Source organism: Anabrus simplex, chromosome 1 (genome assembly GCF_040414725.1).
Source record: "Anabrus simplex isolate iqAnaSimp1 chromosome 1, ASM4041472v1, whole genome shotgun sequence".
NCBI classification, from domain to species: Eukaryota; Metazoa; Arthropoda; class Insecta; order Orthoptera; family Tettigoniidae; genus Anabrus; species Anabrus simplex.
In genome coordinates this window covers 690540921-690559205 of record NC_090265.1, presented here as the reverse complement: position 1 = coordinate 690559205, position 18285 = coordinate 690540921, and the positions used below count along the sequence as shown (strand labels likewise).

Sequence of the window (18285 nt, the reverse complement as noted above, 5' to 3'; positions counted from 1 at the left end):
AAATTCTGGCACCTTGGTGTCTCCGAAAACCGTAAAAATAGTTAGTGGGGCATAAAGCCAATAACATTAATTAGTTAATTAAAAATTACAGTTCTAATGTTCTCATTATTGTAATGCTTCTAACTTATAATTTGAGCACAAAACACCAAGGAATCAAACGGTTATGATATACGAAGCGCCACAGAGATCTAGAAAATTCTAATAACTGCTGATCTGAATTCAAAGCGACCTACAATACACCGCCATGTTCAAACAAAAATTAAGAAGTACTTTATACATTCCTGGTGGGCTTAGAACTAAGATCAGATCGGGGACATCATAAGATCCATGCTGTTTTACTAACAACATAAAACAAGGTAAACTTATTATTCTCTTTAAATCTAGTCAACATGGTCATTTTAAATAACACTGAACTTCATGGCACTACAAAATCTGCATGCAGCACTGAATTATGTAGGTACAATAATAATTTTGTGTGGCTGTTTCTAGCCAGGTGCAGCCCTTGTAAGGCAGACCCTCCAATGAGGGTGGGCGGCATCTGCCATTTGTAGGTAACTGCGTGTTATTGTGGAGGAGGATAGTGTTATGTGCGGTGTGTGAGTTGTAGGGATGTTGGGGACAGCACAAACACCCAGCTCCCGGGCCATTGGAATTAACCAATGAAAGCTGAAATCCCCAACCCCACCAGGAATCGAACCCGGGACCCTCTGAACCAAAGGCCAATACACTGACCATTTAGCCAACGAGTCAGAATTATGTAGGTGAAAGTGACATTATTTTTAAAATCATTAGCAGGCCTGCATGATTTTATTTCAACTCAAGAACATAAGCATATATCATCATCATCATCATCATCATCATCATCATCATCATCATCATCATATTCTCATGGCTAGGCCTTGTCACCGCAACCATAAATGTCTATGTTGATCAAGTCTTTTTAACTCAGTGTAGGTCTTGCAGTTCATCCTCTGATGCAGGTTCTTGAAATAAAACACTCTGGGTTGTCCTCTTCCTCTTTTTCCTGAAATTCTTCCTTCAGTGATGTTACAAAGAAACTCTTCATGTGGCACAATGAGACCAATAAATTTTATTTTCAGTTTTTCAATTTCAGTTACCAGACACACACACTCTCTCTCTCTCAGGACTTTGGTATTGCTCGTCATTTCGCAACTATACAGAAGCACGCTCCACACAAAGGATTTTGCAAAGGCCTTCCGAGAGTTATATGGCAACATTATTTTAAACATTTATTAGAACTTTCCAGAAAATCATAACTTTTTGATTTCTTGGTGTATTGTGTTCACACTATAAGTTTGAAGTATTAAAATAATGAGAACATCAGAACTGTAACTTTTAATAATAAGTTTTTTGATATATTTGAATGTGTGTTGTAATCATCTCGAGGGTCTGGATATGTATAGATGTTTTTATTTGTGATAACTGATGAAGAGAACGGTCCTTTCTTGAAACATGAACTTTTTTTTTTTTTTTGCTAGTTGCTTTACGTCGCACCGACACAGATAGGTCTTATGGCAACGATGGGACAGGGCAGGGCTAGGAGTGGGAAGGAAGCGGCCGTGGCCTTAATTAGGGTACAGCCCCAGCATTTGCCTGGTGTGAAAATGGGAAACCACGGAAAACCACCTTCAGGGCTGCCGACTGTGGGGTTCGAACCTACTATCTCCCGAATACTGGATACTGGCCCCACTTAAGCGACTGCAGCTATCGAGCTCAGTACATGAACGTTTAATGTAGACAACTTTGTTTGTCACTGTAAGTACGAGGGCGTTCAGTATATAATGCAACACATTTTACTTCTCGGCCAATTTTGGTTTAAAAAGTTAGAATTTTTTTTAGGGACATCTTTGAATATTCCCGCTTTGTCTCGTAGAGTTTTATTAATTTCCGATAGGTGGCAGTGCTATAACTAGCCTTCAAAATGTTATCTGTAATGGAGGTGTGTACCAAACAGAGAGCAGGTAACGAGTTTCTTTTGGCAGAAAACCAGGGGATCATAGATATTAATAGGCACTTCCAGAATATCTATGGAGACCTGGTAGTGGACAAAAGCACGGAGAGTCATTGGGCGAGGTGTGTTTCATTATTGCAACAAGGTCGAGCAAACCTGTCTGATCTGGACTGTTCTTCCTCATCCACCCTCCAGCCCAGATCTCGCACCTTCTGACTTCCACCTGTGTGACCCAATGAAGGATGCACTTCATGGAAAGCACTATGTGGATGATGGGGCAGTTATCGATTCAGCACAACGTTGGCTCCGACATCGACCAGTCGAGTGGTACCATGCAAGCATACAGGCCCTCACATTAAAGTGGTGTAAGGCCGTAGCATTGAACGGAGATTATGTTGAAAAATAGGATATTGTAGCAAAAGGATTGGGGAATACCATGGTTTATTTTAATTCTTAATAAAACCAACTTGCTTTTAGAAAGAAAAAAAAAGTGTTTTGTTATATACTGACCTTCCTTCATATTAAGTATTGAAAGGGCAGACCCAATAATGACCCTTTGAGTGTTATAAAATGTGCTGATACAGACTATGTTTTAATTCAATAAATTGTACCTAGCCATCAGCATTGTTAAGAAATGGCTTTATTTTTATTATGGTTATTTTGATTTAATTTCGTGTGGCTATTTCTAACCAAGTACAGCCCTTGTAAGGCAGACCCTCAGATGAGGGTGGGCGACATCTGCCATGTGTAGGTAACTGCGTGTTATTGAGGTGGAGAATAGTGTTATGTATGGTGTGTGAGTTGCAGGGATGTTGGAGACAGCACAAACACCCAGCCCCTGGACCACTGGAATTAACCACTAAAGGTTAAATCTCCGACCCGGCTGGGAATCGAACCCAGGACCCTCTGAACTGAAGGCCAGTACGCTGCCATTCAGACAAGTCGGACTATAATGGTTATGACGCAGACCTTGTCTTAAACAACATTACATTAGTTGCACCACTTGACTCTGGATGAAAACTGAGTTACAGAATTGGTTCCTATCAACATTTTACAGCCTGAGATTATTGGATGGTACTTATTTCATACAACCTGCATATACACATCATAAAGAACAATGTCAAATCAGACCCTGTAACTGAGAGGAAATAACACTAGGAAGAAGATAAGGTATAATACCACATTTTTATCAGTGTGAAATGTTCATCAACCCAGTGAGAAAGAGAACCATCAGACTTTTATACTGTATGCAACAGATATAATGGGTGGAGGAAATTTAGTAGAAGAGAAAGGGATGGAGATGAACAGAAGAACTGAAATACCCTCTCCTGCATTAACCCATTAATCCAATTCTCCACAGAATTTTCTTCCAAATTAATCTTCAGGAGCACAGCAGTAGCATTTCTCGTGATTGGAGCCAATATGATTATATTGATTAGCAAGGGTAAACCTATATCTTGCCTTACATATTTGACCCTATAGTTTTCAATGCTCGTTGAACTTATTAACACCAGGTTTTTCACACTCCAGTAGAATGCATTTTCCTGTTAAATCCTAATACTGATCTCCACGTCCATGTCATGCATCAGTTCGCTATCCAAGTACAGTAGAACCTCGATTATACGTTCCCAGAAACTACGTTTTCCCGTATTATTCGTTCAAATTACGTGGTCCCGCGAGCATCCTAATTAAATCACTTTGTAAAAATCCCGCATTATCCGTTCCTCGAAGAAATTATTTCCTGGGTCAACCGTTCAGAAATTTCAGTCCCATCAACGCTAAATCCTCGACCATGTGTTTTTCAAGAAACTGTATCTTACAAAAGGACGGCTACGGCATACTTACGGATCTTGGTGTTGACGTCCCATCACTGCGGTAATTTGAGGAAGTACTGTACTGGAAAAGCGATCGACGGTGAAGTTGCATAAGGGATCATCTTAGCATCGCACTCAGGTAGTATTGTTTAGAGAATCCTCGGAAATCATAAAGCAGAGAGTGCCCACAACAATTGGAAGGAGACAGAGCACATTTTGACAGCTCTATTTGAAGACAAAACAAGTTTCAGCAAATGTTCGTACTTGCAAAACGTCTACATTATGTCCAGGCTTAAATGTTTATTTTTTTTTACTTTTTTCGAGTATATCGCCAAACAGGTTTTCGGCATTTCCCTCAGGGCACTATATAGTCACTGGGCTTTCAGGCAGGAATCAAAACTGCTCCTTAAGTAACACAAATTCAGTATTATTATCGTATACGATTATGTTATTGAGACCAGAACAGATGTTGCACCTTACATACATAAAGCCATGGTAAGTTTTGGGATTGCCTATTACTGTTTTTGTCCTAATATAAGACTGGGAATTTCATGTTTTTGTGTTAAAATCGTTGCTTACGCTATTGTACAAGGCTGGGAAATACAAGTGGTCGTGAAACTGGTTCCCGCTCGGGCTTGCGAAACGCATCCTTTTGCCGCTAGGTGCGCGCTTCTTAGACTTTAAATTGTGCGGGCGAGGTACTCATTCAAACATTCACGAGCGTGTTAAGACGTATTTTTGTATTTTATGAGCTTTCTTATGCTAGTGCAGGTGATTATAATTGAGTGATTGAAATTAATGACCGTATTTACATAATGTGAACATCGTATAAACTTAAAAAACATGGTGTACAGTACTGTTCCTTATTGCAAATCAAAGATCTCAAAAGGGTGGGTGTGGTATTGCATTTCATAGATTTCCAAAAGATGAGGAACTTAAAACTAAATAGTGTTTGGCAATTTCTCATCAGCGAAAAAGACTGGGATCTCTGTGGAAACCTAGTGTACATTCCACTGTTTCCAGTAGGCATTTTAAGGACTCAGATTACGGTGTAAGCACAGCACTAAAAATCCTACTTCCAAACGTCATTCCATCCTTATTTCAAGACTTTCCCGGACACAAACAAACACAATCACATACAGGAAGACCACTTAAGAAGAAGGCTTTAGAAGTGGGAAATGAAGCTAAACCCTACAAGAAAATTGAACTTCACGTGGAACCAAGCACATCTAAAGCCAGTGAAGAGAATGACCCTCCACCTGCACTTATCAGGGAACCATTATATAAAACCACAGCCACACAGTGTTCTATTAAACATAAACTATACTGCACTAAATTAGGTTTGAAACTGAAAAGAATAGCCAGGAAATGTAGGAAACAAAGAGCACTTATAGCAAAGCAAAAACATATTATTACAACTTTAAAAGAAAGGGGGCATCAACTCAAAAATGAAAAAATAAACATGGACTTGACAGTCAACTAAATAAAATTACAGGACTATCTGAACAAGGTGATTTGAAAGCAAATTTCTTGATTGAGCAGATTCAGGCTTGTACACAAAAGTGTAAATTCAGAGAGAACACTACAAAGGTCTGCATATTACTGTCCAACAGGTTAATTTAACAAACATATTTAAAGTGCTTACAAATGATTTGATCCTTAACTCAGCAGTGATAATTACTTTTTTCTGTTTTCAGAATATGTAGTTACACTGTCATCAATTTCACTGGCAATGATAGCTGGATATTTGATACATGTAGCAGAAGAAGAAACTAGCTGTGACAGTTGTCTACAGATAATATCCTTACCTGCAACTGATAGTCCTGCAGTATGCTTAATCTGTTTTCAAGACAGGGGAGGATTAAGGTACCCTAACGCTTTCTTCAGTGCTTTGATTCAAATGTGTTACAATTTTGTTATTGAAGCAGTACACTATCTCCCAAGAAAAAATTATCTACCGATCTGTACCCACTACCTGAAAGACAGGTTTTTAAGGGAACTCCTATGCAGGACCTGCAATAACAAAACATTGCCACTATTGTTGCTGCAGAAATTACTCAAGCCTTTGTTGGACAATATTGTAAGGACTATTTCATCAAAGTGCCAAAAATTCCAAATCTGGACCAAAAACCTTTGAACAGAAAAGTGTTAAAGTTATGTAAGGCTAGGCAGTGATGTAAGATTCAAATGGTGACTCTGAACTGGAGACCCATTACAAATACTACATTTTAAGTAATAGCTTTTAATCGAGTATAAACTGACTATATATTTCCCAAACACGTTAAAACACCTTTGTAAATATGTATAAATTCGTGTTGACTGTGGGTCCATACTACGACGACTCATAACCTCAAGATACTGATATAAATAAGTTTCCAACAGGACACATTAATATCATATTGATGGGATTATTTGCACCACAACAAAAATGGATCACGAGCAACATTCAAAACACATGGTTCATCCTAGGTGTCAGTGACGTCATCCTCTTCATTACGTGAACCAATCACCGTTATAAGCAATGGAGTATGGAGTCTAAAACAGTATTTCTGGTTATAAAAAATGTGCTTCTAGGGGCGGGCAGGATGGTCCCTGGCAAGCGTATTGAGCACATCTCTCTTCCACGATCATTATAAGGTAAACTTGGAAGCATTTCTAGTAACATTCTATGTAATAATCCTCGAGTACCGGTTTCTATATTTTTACCGAATCGAGGTTCCACTGTACTTGTACCTCTCCACAATTTCAAGGCTTTTTTTCCCTTTCTCCTCTTCTCAACATTATTGTCTTACTTTTTTCCAAGCTGATTTTCACTCCCTAATTTGCCCTTGTACTTCCTCTCTGTTTGCTCCCCATACCACAACATCAACTGCAAATAGCAATACCTTCAGCTCCCTGTCCACATATTTTGCAGATTCTGATTATGCATGTAATAATGAACAAATTCTGCATTTAACCAATGAATATTATGGCTATGGCCCAGCATATAGCTAACCATCATCTTTGCCACCACCACCACCACCACCACCACCACATTAAAAGCTGAAAGGAGCAACTAAACACCTTATTACGAGAGATCATTAAACTTACTTGTACAGCTTGATGAGTCTGTTGGCCTCTCTCCAGCCGGTCTCAATGGCTCCATGGACAGTAGAAAAATAATGGTCGTGTGTTGCCTCACCCGCAAAAAGAAGGACCTGAAGAGCAAATTGAATAAACATAAAAGGTACCGTAAGACAAAAAAAAGTTCATAAATTTATGCCAATCAAAATGGTAATTTTGGGCACAGAATTAACAATGCTTTCATATTAATCTCTCCTTCCTTGTGAAGTGAAACTTTTTAAAAATAAAACTGGCTTTACGTCACATCGACACAGATAGGTCTTATGGCGATGATGGGATAGGAAAGGCCTAGGAGTGGGAAGGAAGCGGCCAAGGCCTTAATTAAGGTACAGCCTGGTGTGAAAATAGGAAACCATAGAAAACCATCTTCAGGGCTGCCGACAGTGGGGCTCAAACCCACTATCTCCCAGATGCAAGCTCACAGCTGTGCGCCCCTAACTGCATGGCCAACTTACCCGGAAAATGAAACATTTATTGTGGGTATAAATTACAGTGTACTCCTGATTCAGGATAATGAAGGAGAGAACAGACACGGAAAATTAAAAAACACCGATAAACCAATTTAACGAAAAATTTATTGGCATCGAAAAAGAGAATATACAGTATTTTAAAACACGGCATGAAAAAGATAATTTTTAAAAAATACTGTGTAATTTGTTTTCTAGAGGAGTTTTACATTTGTCCTCATGACACTACATATTTTCCTTCTGCCAAAATGTCATTGTAATTAAAGTCTTTTTGACTCATACATTCAAGCAATGTGTTGCAACACAAACACAGTGCTACTGCTCACAGCATCTCCCTCTTCCTCCTCTTTGCTGATTAGGCTGTTTGTAGTTGCCACGTGCACAATGTCTTTATAAGTAAGCCATATGTTGGAAGAGTATTCACCCACTCCTTAATGTTGTACTCATCATTTCATATTGGAGGTTGTGTTAGTTATGTTTGAATTCATTAAATCTTTTCTGTAAAGCCTAAGGGGTTACTTTTTTCTACATCTAGCACTATTTTATGCCATGATCTCACTCATGTCTGTTATATGACTTACTGTCAAGCATTAGATATGCTATTGTCTTACAAGATGCTAATACACCTTGGGCCATGGGTTGCATTATTGAAGTTACATTAGTGGGCAAACATTTGTTAAAAATGAGGCTATCATTAGCTCTCATCTGGATGTGAAGGGCTAAGATCAAGGACTAATACCACCTTTTGTTCAATTCTCTTCTCTCGGAGACGATGTCGGTCTTCAGACACAAATTTCTAATGAAACCAGTCTGTGAAAATTTCTCAGTCCATCATGATCCTTTTTTTCTTTTAAATGATAATAATGCAATGGAAGATCTTTAGCATGCATGCCCTTAAGAGAACATGGTTTCCTGACCTTTCCAATTACACACCCAATTTAATTTTGTGGTTTCCTGTTGCACTGCTGCAGCATAAAATGTTGATACACTTCTTTAACAATTTTGTGCCCAGGAGCATTAACTTCATTCTTGAAAGCAAGTGCTCTGATGATCATGATGTTTGTTGTTTAAAGGGGCCTAACAGCTAGGTCATCGGCCCCTAGTGGTATGAGGTGAACAAAATTAAAATTAAAACTTCAAAATGTATCCACGGACTAGAATCTAAAATGGATGATGATGAAAAAAAGATCATGGAACAAAACGATCAGTGAATCCAATTCACAATGCCTGCATTACTAGGATGATATTCATTATCTAAAGGGGTCCAAAATCCAGGTCACTGGACCGCCATAATGGTACTAATCACTTGTAAAGCAGAACCATGCTATTCCTGCTACAGTGGTACTAATCACAGGTAACGTAGACTCACGGTGTTTCTTGCATGGTGGTACTAATCACAGGTAATGTAGACCCATGGTAAGTCACACACAATGGCACCACTCAAATGTATGGTGATTCGCACATAAGGGTACTATACCAATATCGTTGGTGCGTTATTGCACATTATAAATTTACCAGCTAAGTCACTCCTTGTTGCCAATGTTTTGCCCCAGTGTGCTAAGTTGGGCTCATCAGTTGGTAAATAGCACAACTACCAAGACACATGGCTAGTGCATTTACTCATTTGGAACAAATATTTCAGGTTCCCTATGGGAATCAACGTCATTATCACATAAGGGTACTACTCACAAGCAACGCAGACCCGTGGTGTTCCTCACATAGTGTGACTAATCATGGACGCCGGTATTCCTGTGGTGTTCCTCACTTAATGGAACTAATCACATACTCATGGTGTTGCTCACATAGTGGTACTAATCATAGGCAATGTAGACCCACGGTGTATCACATATTACGGCAATGTCTGCAGTTCAAACAAACCCATGGTGTTCCTCACATAGTGGTACTACTACCCTCAGGCAACGCAGATCCATGGTTTTACTCACATAGTGGTTCTAATCACGGGCAACGTAGACCCATGGTATTTCTCATAAAGTGGTACTACTCACAGGTAACGCAGACCCATTCTGAACACAGTGGAACCGACCGGTGGGATACACACGATGACCACAGACCCGGGGTGTTTTTTCCTCGCAAGGTGGTACTAGTCGCACGTAATGTCAACCCATGGTGTTTCGCACTAATGGTACTAATCACAAGTATTCTCACGGTTCTAATTTCATCATCCCTTGGTTGCCCCCTTTAGTCGCCTCTTACGACAGGCAGCGAATACTGTGCATGGATTCTCCATCTGCAACCCCCCACCCACAGGGGGACACAGATGAAGGGGAGGGGGGAGGGGGGTTGTAGGTAGTTGGCAAGTGGTGTTGTACTGTAGGTAGACAATTCCAATACAGCCCTGTCTCATCGGCATTGTGAATTTGATCAGGTTGTAAATATTCATTTTGCACTAACACTTGAAATTCAGTCTGGAAAGAATCTGCCACTACTCAGTTGGCACTCAGCAGTTCCCCCTGCATTGGTAAGTTCACGGATCCTATGATACGACTTAAATCTTGTGAGCCATCCCAATGAAGGGTTAACCTTTTAAACTCCATTATCCTTAGCGTATGCTTCTTGCTCCACTCTGAATTAATGTCTGCACTATGAACAGCTGCAGGAAGCAAACGCTGTAAAACTATCTAACACAAAATATAATTATGTTACATATTATATACTTGCAGGTAGAACACAAAATACATGAATCCTTGTAGTTTTTCATTGTGTGGTGAAAATAAAAATCCACAGCCTGTTTCCAGTCATTCGACCGGGTCAGAAATGGAATGAACGAAGCCCCCATCTAGCGGCGAGGATAGGAATTGTGCCGGCTACCGAAGCCTGTCGCACTCCTCTGGGGTGATGATTACTGAATGACAGATGAAATGAAATGATACTGGAGTGTGTTGCTGGAATGAAATATGACAGGGAAAACCAGAGTACCCAGAGAAAAACCTGTCCTGCCTCCGCTTCGTCCAGCAAAAATCTCACATGGAGTGACCGGGATTTGAACCACGGAACCCAACGGTGACAGGCCGGCGCATTGCTGCCGCCTGAGCCACGGAGGCTCTTCATTGAGTGGTACTTTTCAAAACAGTTTTCTGGGTGGAGATCGAGTTTTCTCGAACATGTTTTGCAGTAGTAAACTCTTTCCTTTCTACCACCTTATTTGCTCCTGTTTGAACAGACAGCAGTCTTTATGTTGTTTTCCACGTAAGTTGTTGATGATGTGCAGTTTACCCATTAAAGTATTCTTCAACATGCAAAGTACATGGTCTTCTTCGCTTTTGAACTTCGTTGCGTACTTCACCAACCAATCCATTGATCACCTGTTTCCACAAGATTTAGTGCAATGGAACGTCCGTGCAATTTGCGGAGCAGTAATCTTTACAGAGCAAAACGTTGTAAACTATTGCCACTTACAATAGCCAGAACAATAATTTCTGCTACCATTTCAAGCTTTTCACTATAAAAGCATAGCTTGATGTTCAGTGGTCTGAGTGATCAACGCCTTCCATCTTTTATGGGTAGCCAATAAATAACACAGTTCTGCTTCTTTTTTTTTCAATAACTGAGGTTGAATTGTTTCCAGATATTGAAAGCATCAATACTGTCTACTAACTGTTCTAAATTATCCATATCCATGAGCGGACATGAAGCAGGAGCCACATTTACATTCAATCTATATCATTGGTAAACTGTCAAACATTTGAGAATAACAGAAGTTGATATAAATGTTGATTCCCATAGGGAACCTGAAATATTTGTCCCGAATGAGCAAATTTGTAATACCAATATAGTTGGTCCATTATTGGACATTATAAATTTTCCAGCTAACTCATTCCTGGTTGCCAGCATTTCACCCCAGTGTGCTAAGTTGGGCTCATCAGTTGGTAAATAACACACCTACCAAGACACATGGCAAGTGCATACAGTGGATGCCACTGCATAGGCTACTTGGAGCCACTAGCAGTGCCAATGAACTATGAGACTTTGTCTGATAGCCAGGCAGGCATCAATCTTTTGGTAATGAGACAAAGTCTCTCAAAGTGCACTGGCACTGCCAGTGGCTACAAGTAGCCTATGCATTGGCCTCCACTGTATGGACTAGCCATGCGTCTTGCTAGGTATGCTATTTACCAACTGATGAGCCTAACTTAGCACACTTGGGCAAAACGCTGGCAACCAGGAAAGAGTTAGCTGGAAAATTTATAATGTCCAATAACAGACCAACTATATTGGTATAATAATAGAAGTAACAAAGTCACTACAATTCCCGCAAACTATAGTAAACAGGGAAAGGTGTTATCTCGGAGACCGCTAGATAGCTCTACAATACTGGAACACAGCACAGTCGTCATAGGAGCGCTGAAAGTATGAGCTATTATCAAGTCCAATGGAACTCGACATTGGAGTGCAAGTCTAATAATTTAATGTTGAGCTCCACTTAACACATAAGCCAGATAAGGGTTAAATGAAAACAGACAACAAGAACAAAAAATCAAGACAATTTTATATATAATGTATGGCCTTACAAGTACACAAAATACCTATCTAATATCAAATGGAAATGTCCAAATTTGACAACCAGTCCAGAGCACTCGGAGTCACTTTGTGTAGAAGCCTCAGTTCACCGTTAAATGTTCGAAGTGGGCACTCCTTAACAATGGAGATAATTATGAAAGAAAAATATTTTTTACCCTTAGGTATTTTTTGGTAAAGCAGTATGGAACCTCGATTCTCCGTTTTTGGAGGGACCACGGAAAAAAACACGTACAACACGGGAATACGGAAAATCCGGGAATGAATGAACCATCAACAATTTGGCTAAATATCACAAAAATGAAAGATGTATACAAACGCCTACCAAGCGACCGCCCTCGGTCCGAAGGCCTGCAGATTACGAGGCGACACATGTCAGTGTGACGAATCCTCTCAGCCGTTATTCCTGGCTCCCTAGACCGGGGTCGCCATATCACCATTAAATAGCTCCTCAATTAAACCTGGAACCAGCCCTCATGTCCAGGTAAATACACCTGACCTGGCCAGTAATCGAACCCAGGCCCTCCGGGTGAGAGGCAGGAAGTTAGACCGCGGGCTGGCTTCAAACGTTAATTACCTGTACGCGACTTAAAAATCTCGAAACTTTACATTCAGTTTTACCGTGGAAATTTAGCTATATTCCTTTGGAAACTTCCTTCAGTTCAGCAACTTTGATCAGCCAAACTCTTCGAAAAATCTAATATCCGTAACGCGAAGCCAAACAACAATCGACCACAAGTAGTTTTGCATTATCTAATCTAATAAAATAAAGCACATTGTATACAAAAGCGTCCAACATGATGGCAAAATCATTTTTTTTTTAAATATTCCATTGTAATTTGGTCACTGGTATACTGTTCCTAGCCGGTTTATGAAAATCTTGTAGGTACCGCGTAAGTTAGGCCTACATCGACTTTTAAAAGTTATGTTGAACTCGAGAATATGGTTTCGAAAGTATCAATCCTCAAGTTCTCGAATGCATTATATTTAGTTCTGCCCGTCACTAATCACAATCAAATTGGAAAGAGAAAAAAATATTAACACTTCTGAAATTACGATTATTTGCGACCTTAAGCTCAGCTGGAAAGTGCACGCGATGTACAAGTCGGTACGAGTGCGAAATGATACAAAGTTTTTAAATGTAACGTGCGCAAATATAACATTTTAACACAAAAACATGAAATTTCCAGTCTTATATTAAAACAAAAACACTAATAGGCAATCCCAAAACCTCCCATGGCTTTATGTATGTAAGGTGCAACATCTGTTCTGGTCTCGATAACATAATCGTACACGATAATAATACTCAATTTGTGTTACTTAAGGAGCAGTTTCGATTCCTGCCTGGTAGCCCAGTGACTATATAGTGCCCTGAGGGAAATGCCAAAAACCTGTTGGGCGATACACTAGAAAAAATAAACAACTAACCCTGGACATATTGTAGACGTTTTGCAAGTACGAACATTTGACGAAACTCGTTCCGTTTTTAAATAGAGCTGTCGAAATGCGCTCTGTCTCCTTCCAAATGTTGTGGACACTCTCTGCTTTATGATTTCCAAGGATTCTCTAAACAATACTACCCGAATGCGATGCTAAGATGGTCCCTTATGCAAATTCACCGTCGATCGCTTTTCCAGTACAGTACTTCTTCAAATTACCGCAATGACGGGACGTCAACACCAAGATTCGTAAGTATGCTGTAGCCATCCTTTCGTAAGATACCGTACAGTTTCTTGAAAAACGCGTGATCGAGGATTTAGCGCTGATGGGACTGAAATTTCTGGACGGTTGACCCGGGAAATAATTTCTTCGAGGAACGGATAATGCGGGATTTTTACAAAGTGATTTAATTAGGATGCCCACGGGACCACGTCATTTGAATGAATAATAGGAAAAACGTAGTTTCCGGGAACGTATAATCGAGGTTCTACTGTATTCTGCGGAATTCCTAAGTCTCTTGCCATCACTGTTCTATACAAATTCCTCCAGCATCTTCTTAATATCCAGGACAGTTTGTAAATCCTATTCCATAATCTGCCACTAGTTTACTATCCGACCTCTCCCTTCTCAAATCTGTCTTGCTTCTAATTTTTGTTTTATTGTTAAAACAGTTTTCTAACATTTTTCTATCATGGCGTGATTAACCTGAAGACTGCACAGACTGATTACCAACACAAAACCAAGGTTATTTTATATTTTTGCAGAACAGTGATATCTACAACAATGCTTATGGTAGTCCACTCAATTTATGATTTATTGGTTTAGTGCTGTCATAAAGGCTACATTTCTTAACAACTTAACTGCCAAAAGCCTAGCCTAGTTCAGCAACATTTTCTTTTTTTTAAAGGTTGAATGAATAACCTGCAAACCGGATAATCCGCACATGAATAATTTATTTTCTTATGCACAATATAAATGATATGGGTAAAGAAGTGGAATCAGAGATCAGCTTTTTGCGGATGATGTTATTCAGTAAAGAGTAACAAATAAGTTACAATATTGTGAGCAACTGCAAAATGACCTCAATAATGTTGTGAGATGGACAGTAGGCAATGGTAATGATGATAAACAGGGTTAAAAGTTAGGTTGTGAGTTTAAAAAATAAGAAAAGTCCTCCAGGTTTTAATTACTGCATTCATCAGGTGAAAGTTTATTGTGGGAATCATTATATGTACCAAGGTGTTAACATAACGAAAGATCTTCATTGGGGTAATCACATAAATGGGATTGTAAATGAAGGGTAAAGATCTCTGCACATGGTTATGAGGGTATTTAGGGGTTGTAGTAAGGATGTTAAGGAGAGGGCATATAAGTCTCTTGTAAGACCCCAACCAGAGTACGGTTACAGTGTATGGGACCCTCACCAGGATTACTTGATTTGAGAACTGGAAAAAATCCAAAGAAAAGCAGCTCGATTTGTTCTGGGTGATATCCGACAAAAGAGTAGGGTTACAAAAATGTTGCAAAGTTTGGGCTGGGAAGACTTGGGAGAAAGGAGATGAGCTACTCAACTAAGTGGTATGTTCCAAGCTGTCAGAGGAGATATTGCATGGAATGACATTAGTAGATGAATAAGTTTGAGTGATGTCTCTAAAAGTAGGAAAGATCACAATATGAAGATAAAGTTGGAATTCAAGAGGATAAATTGGGGCAAATATTCATTTATAGGAAGAGGATTCAGAGATTGGAATAACTTACCAAGGGAGACGTTCAATAACATTCCAATTTGTTTGCAATCATTTCAGAAAAGGCTAGGAATACAACAGATAGGGAATCTGCCACCTGAGTGACTGCCCTTAATGCAGATCAGTAGTGACTGATTAATGATAGATCGGGAGTACACTGTATAGTGAAACATTCTCTCAGTACAAGAATACAAGAAATGAGCTACTCACAGGTTTGCCTTCTGAATTGAGAACAGGCTCTGCCAGGCGACTTGCATTGGTTCCAAGCCGATCAGTCTTCATACTTCGAAAACTGTATGAGCCTCGGAAATGAGGATTGGCTGTCCACAGGGTTCTACAAAAGATAATTTTGTTTTAGTAATACATTATTATTATTTTTATTATAACAACAACATCAATAATAAAATTATTTGTTTAATGTTCTTTTATTGCTTCAGATTTAAGAGACGTCTAGGAGTTGAAATTTTGTCTGCAAGACTTCCTTAATGTGCCAGAAAAACATATCATCTCTGCACCAATTCTCAAAACGACAGTGGAGAAGAACTGTCACTTAGTGAATTCCAGTCATCCTGGAAGGGGATTCAGTCCATTACAGACTGCTCTCGCACACCTAATAATGCTAAATCTGATGAAATGGGCTGTACATTTGTTGTCTACGAGAACAACAGCGAAGTATTTTCAGCCCAGTATACTGTAAATTATCACCTACCAGCTCAGTATTTCAAGCCAAGCTATGAGCCAGCAAGTCTGCTGTAGAGTGGTGTGAACACAACAACAGTAGTGCTCGGATACTAAGTGACTCGCAGGCTGCATTAAATGCAATGACAAGTACAGTGTCAACCCAATAGCTGGTACTATAAGATTTACAGCACAGCAGTGCCCCCCAAATCTGTCTTTCCTGGATCCAAGGGCATATCGGTTCTTCCGGAAATGAAAAGGCGGACATCCTCGCAAAAGCAACCTCCTCATCCAACACAGAAATTACCTACAACAAATCACCCCCAAGCTACGCAAAAGCCCAGGTCAAAACATATCTAATAAAACAGTGGAACAACCTCTGGACATCAAATACAAAAGGGTCTGTCACAAGAATACTTTTTTCTGACATATATAGCTGACGATGATATAGATGTTGATTCCCATAGGGAACACGAAATATTTGTCCCGAACCAGGAATGTGTTAGCTGACCATACTGCAGAAGTATCAGACACTTCTGCAACAGCTTGGATGGTAGTTTCTTGGTAGAGCATAAAAAACCTGCACCATATAAGTGATGAAATTCTCCATAAATGTGACATTGCTTGTTAATGGGATGGACGTTGTATATTCTTTGTAATAATTCTTAAGCATGCATTACCCATAAGTAAAGCTCAATGAGAAATTTTAGCCAGTGCAATATTTAGAATACACCACTCAACTCCCTGCCACTGTGCAAATTAAACAGTCCACCGCTGTCTTACCCACCACCCAAAAGGCTTCTGGGAAAATATTTTTGCTTCCCTCATTGTCTGCTGACTGGCCACAGCCTAATATTACCAGCAGGAAAATCTTCCTAAGAACTGCCATTCATACCTTTTAAACATATTTTTATGAGAAATCATATTTGACAAATGATCTGAAGCCCATAATGTTAACTGACTTTTGATATTTATAGTACAACTTACCTTTTCATTTCATCGGGCTGAGGAATGTTATACATTTTCCCAAGAAACTTATTCAGCAACTCCATTGCATCTTCTGTTACTTGGTCTTCAGATAATGTCTCCATATGCCGAGCGTGGGGCCCTGTAATCCAGCCGCACAGTGCTAATGGCTGGTTATCCACTGTGTGAAAAGCAAACACCCCTTGCAACCAGCTTTTATCTCTTCTCGCCTGAAAGTCACCAAAATAATCCAACACGTTATGGTTAATATTACAGTCCATCAGTGTTCTCCCTAGGACCTTTTTAATGGGCACAATGCCATGCCATTTGTACAGACTGCCTGGCTAACATAACCCAGATATATACTAATTATATAATATTAATACATATTTAAATCAATGGGTGTTCCAGATTAAAATAATACTGTAAAACTGTTTATTTAAGTGACAAATCTTAATTATTGTCAGCATACTTACACCTATTACATCACAGTTTAAATGTTTAACTTGACTATCACGCAGTGTGTGCCAGTGCCTGAATTAGCATGGAATGGCATGCAAGCACTCGATTCCACATGACGTCACAAAACTGTATGGCACTCCATAGCAACTGAGTGCTAAGCCCCAGTGTTACATGATTATGAAGGAATAAGCAAAACACTATTAGTTCAAAATACACAATTATGTCTTTTTTGTGATAACAACACAAAAATAGTTCCAATTTTCAGTTAATGTTTACCTGTCTGATATTGTTAATGCACTGAGGGAAATAAATTGAAATTTTATCATATTCATTTTTTATGTAGTATTCCACACCTGGCTACTCACTCCTGCCTACCAGCTGACAAACATTTCTGGGGAGAACACTGTCCATATTATTTCTTGAGCATTCCTTCAATGCGCTTGTTCATAGAAATAAGAATTTGAATAACATAAATTCCTACGACTGAATTGAAAATTATACAATCATGCCAGTGGAGGATTTTTTAGGACAGTCAGAAGAGTAGATCCAGATGAAACTTATACACAATGCTAGGTGGGAAGATCAGATCTTAACATAATGAGACCCAGTTGTCCATCTCAAGTTCTTCACTTTTAACACATATCCCAAAAACTGAATATTAGTATGAAAGCAGTTTTTACAGTACACCTCTCTCTGCAGTATATCTGCACTGGAAAGGTAATAATGGTTATGTTGGTAGCATGAACTCAAGCTTGTAACAAAACAAAACAAAACATAATTTGTGTATTCACCACAACCAAGTCGATGTTTATTTATAAATCTCTGGAGCCATTCACAATACAGCAACTTCTTTCCATGTTTAATTCTTGAATCACAAGTTTTTCATCATCATTATCACTGACCAACTCCATTTGCACAGGTGTGGTATGTAAGCCCCTTTCATCTCTGTATTCTTCTTTCAGCAATCTTGTCCTACATCCTTCTTTGCTAAAGAAGTCCATTTTTCTCTAGGTCTACCTATCAGTCGTTTTTGCCTTACTTCTCTTTCATATTCCCTTCTAGTGGTTCTGTCTGTATTAAAA

The 18285-nt window shown here is 39.3% G+C and overlaps 1 protein-coding gene across 1 annotated transcript in view; it reads right to left on the bottom strand.

Moving 5' to 3' along the window:
- Positions 1–18285, bottom strand: part of LOC136857345 (uncharacterized) — a 280832-nt gene that overhangs the window by 101043 nt on the left and 161504 nt on the right. Inside the window, exons 6-8 of the mRNA XM_067135953.2 lie at positions 16763–16971; positions 15308–15431; positions 6877–6983 (exon numbers count right to left, since the gene is read on the bottom strand). Of these exons, the coding sequence (XP_066992054.2) occupies positions 6877–6983; positions 15308–15431; positions 16763–16971 (440 nt within the window). The remainder of the gene's footprint in view (positions 1–6876; positions 6984–15307; positions 15432–16762; positions 16972–18285) is intronic.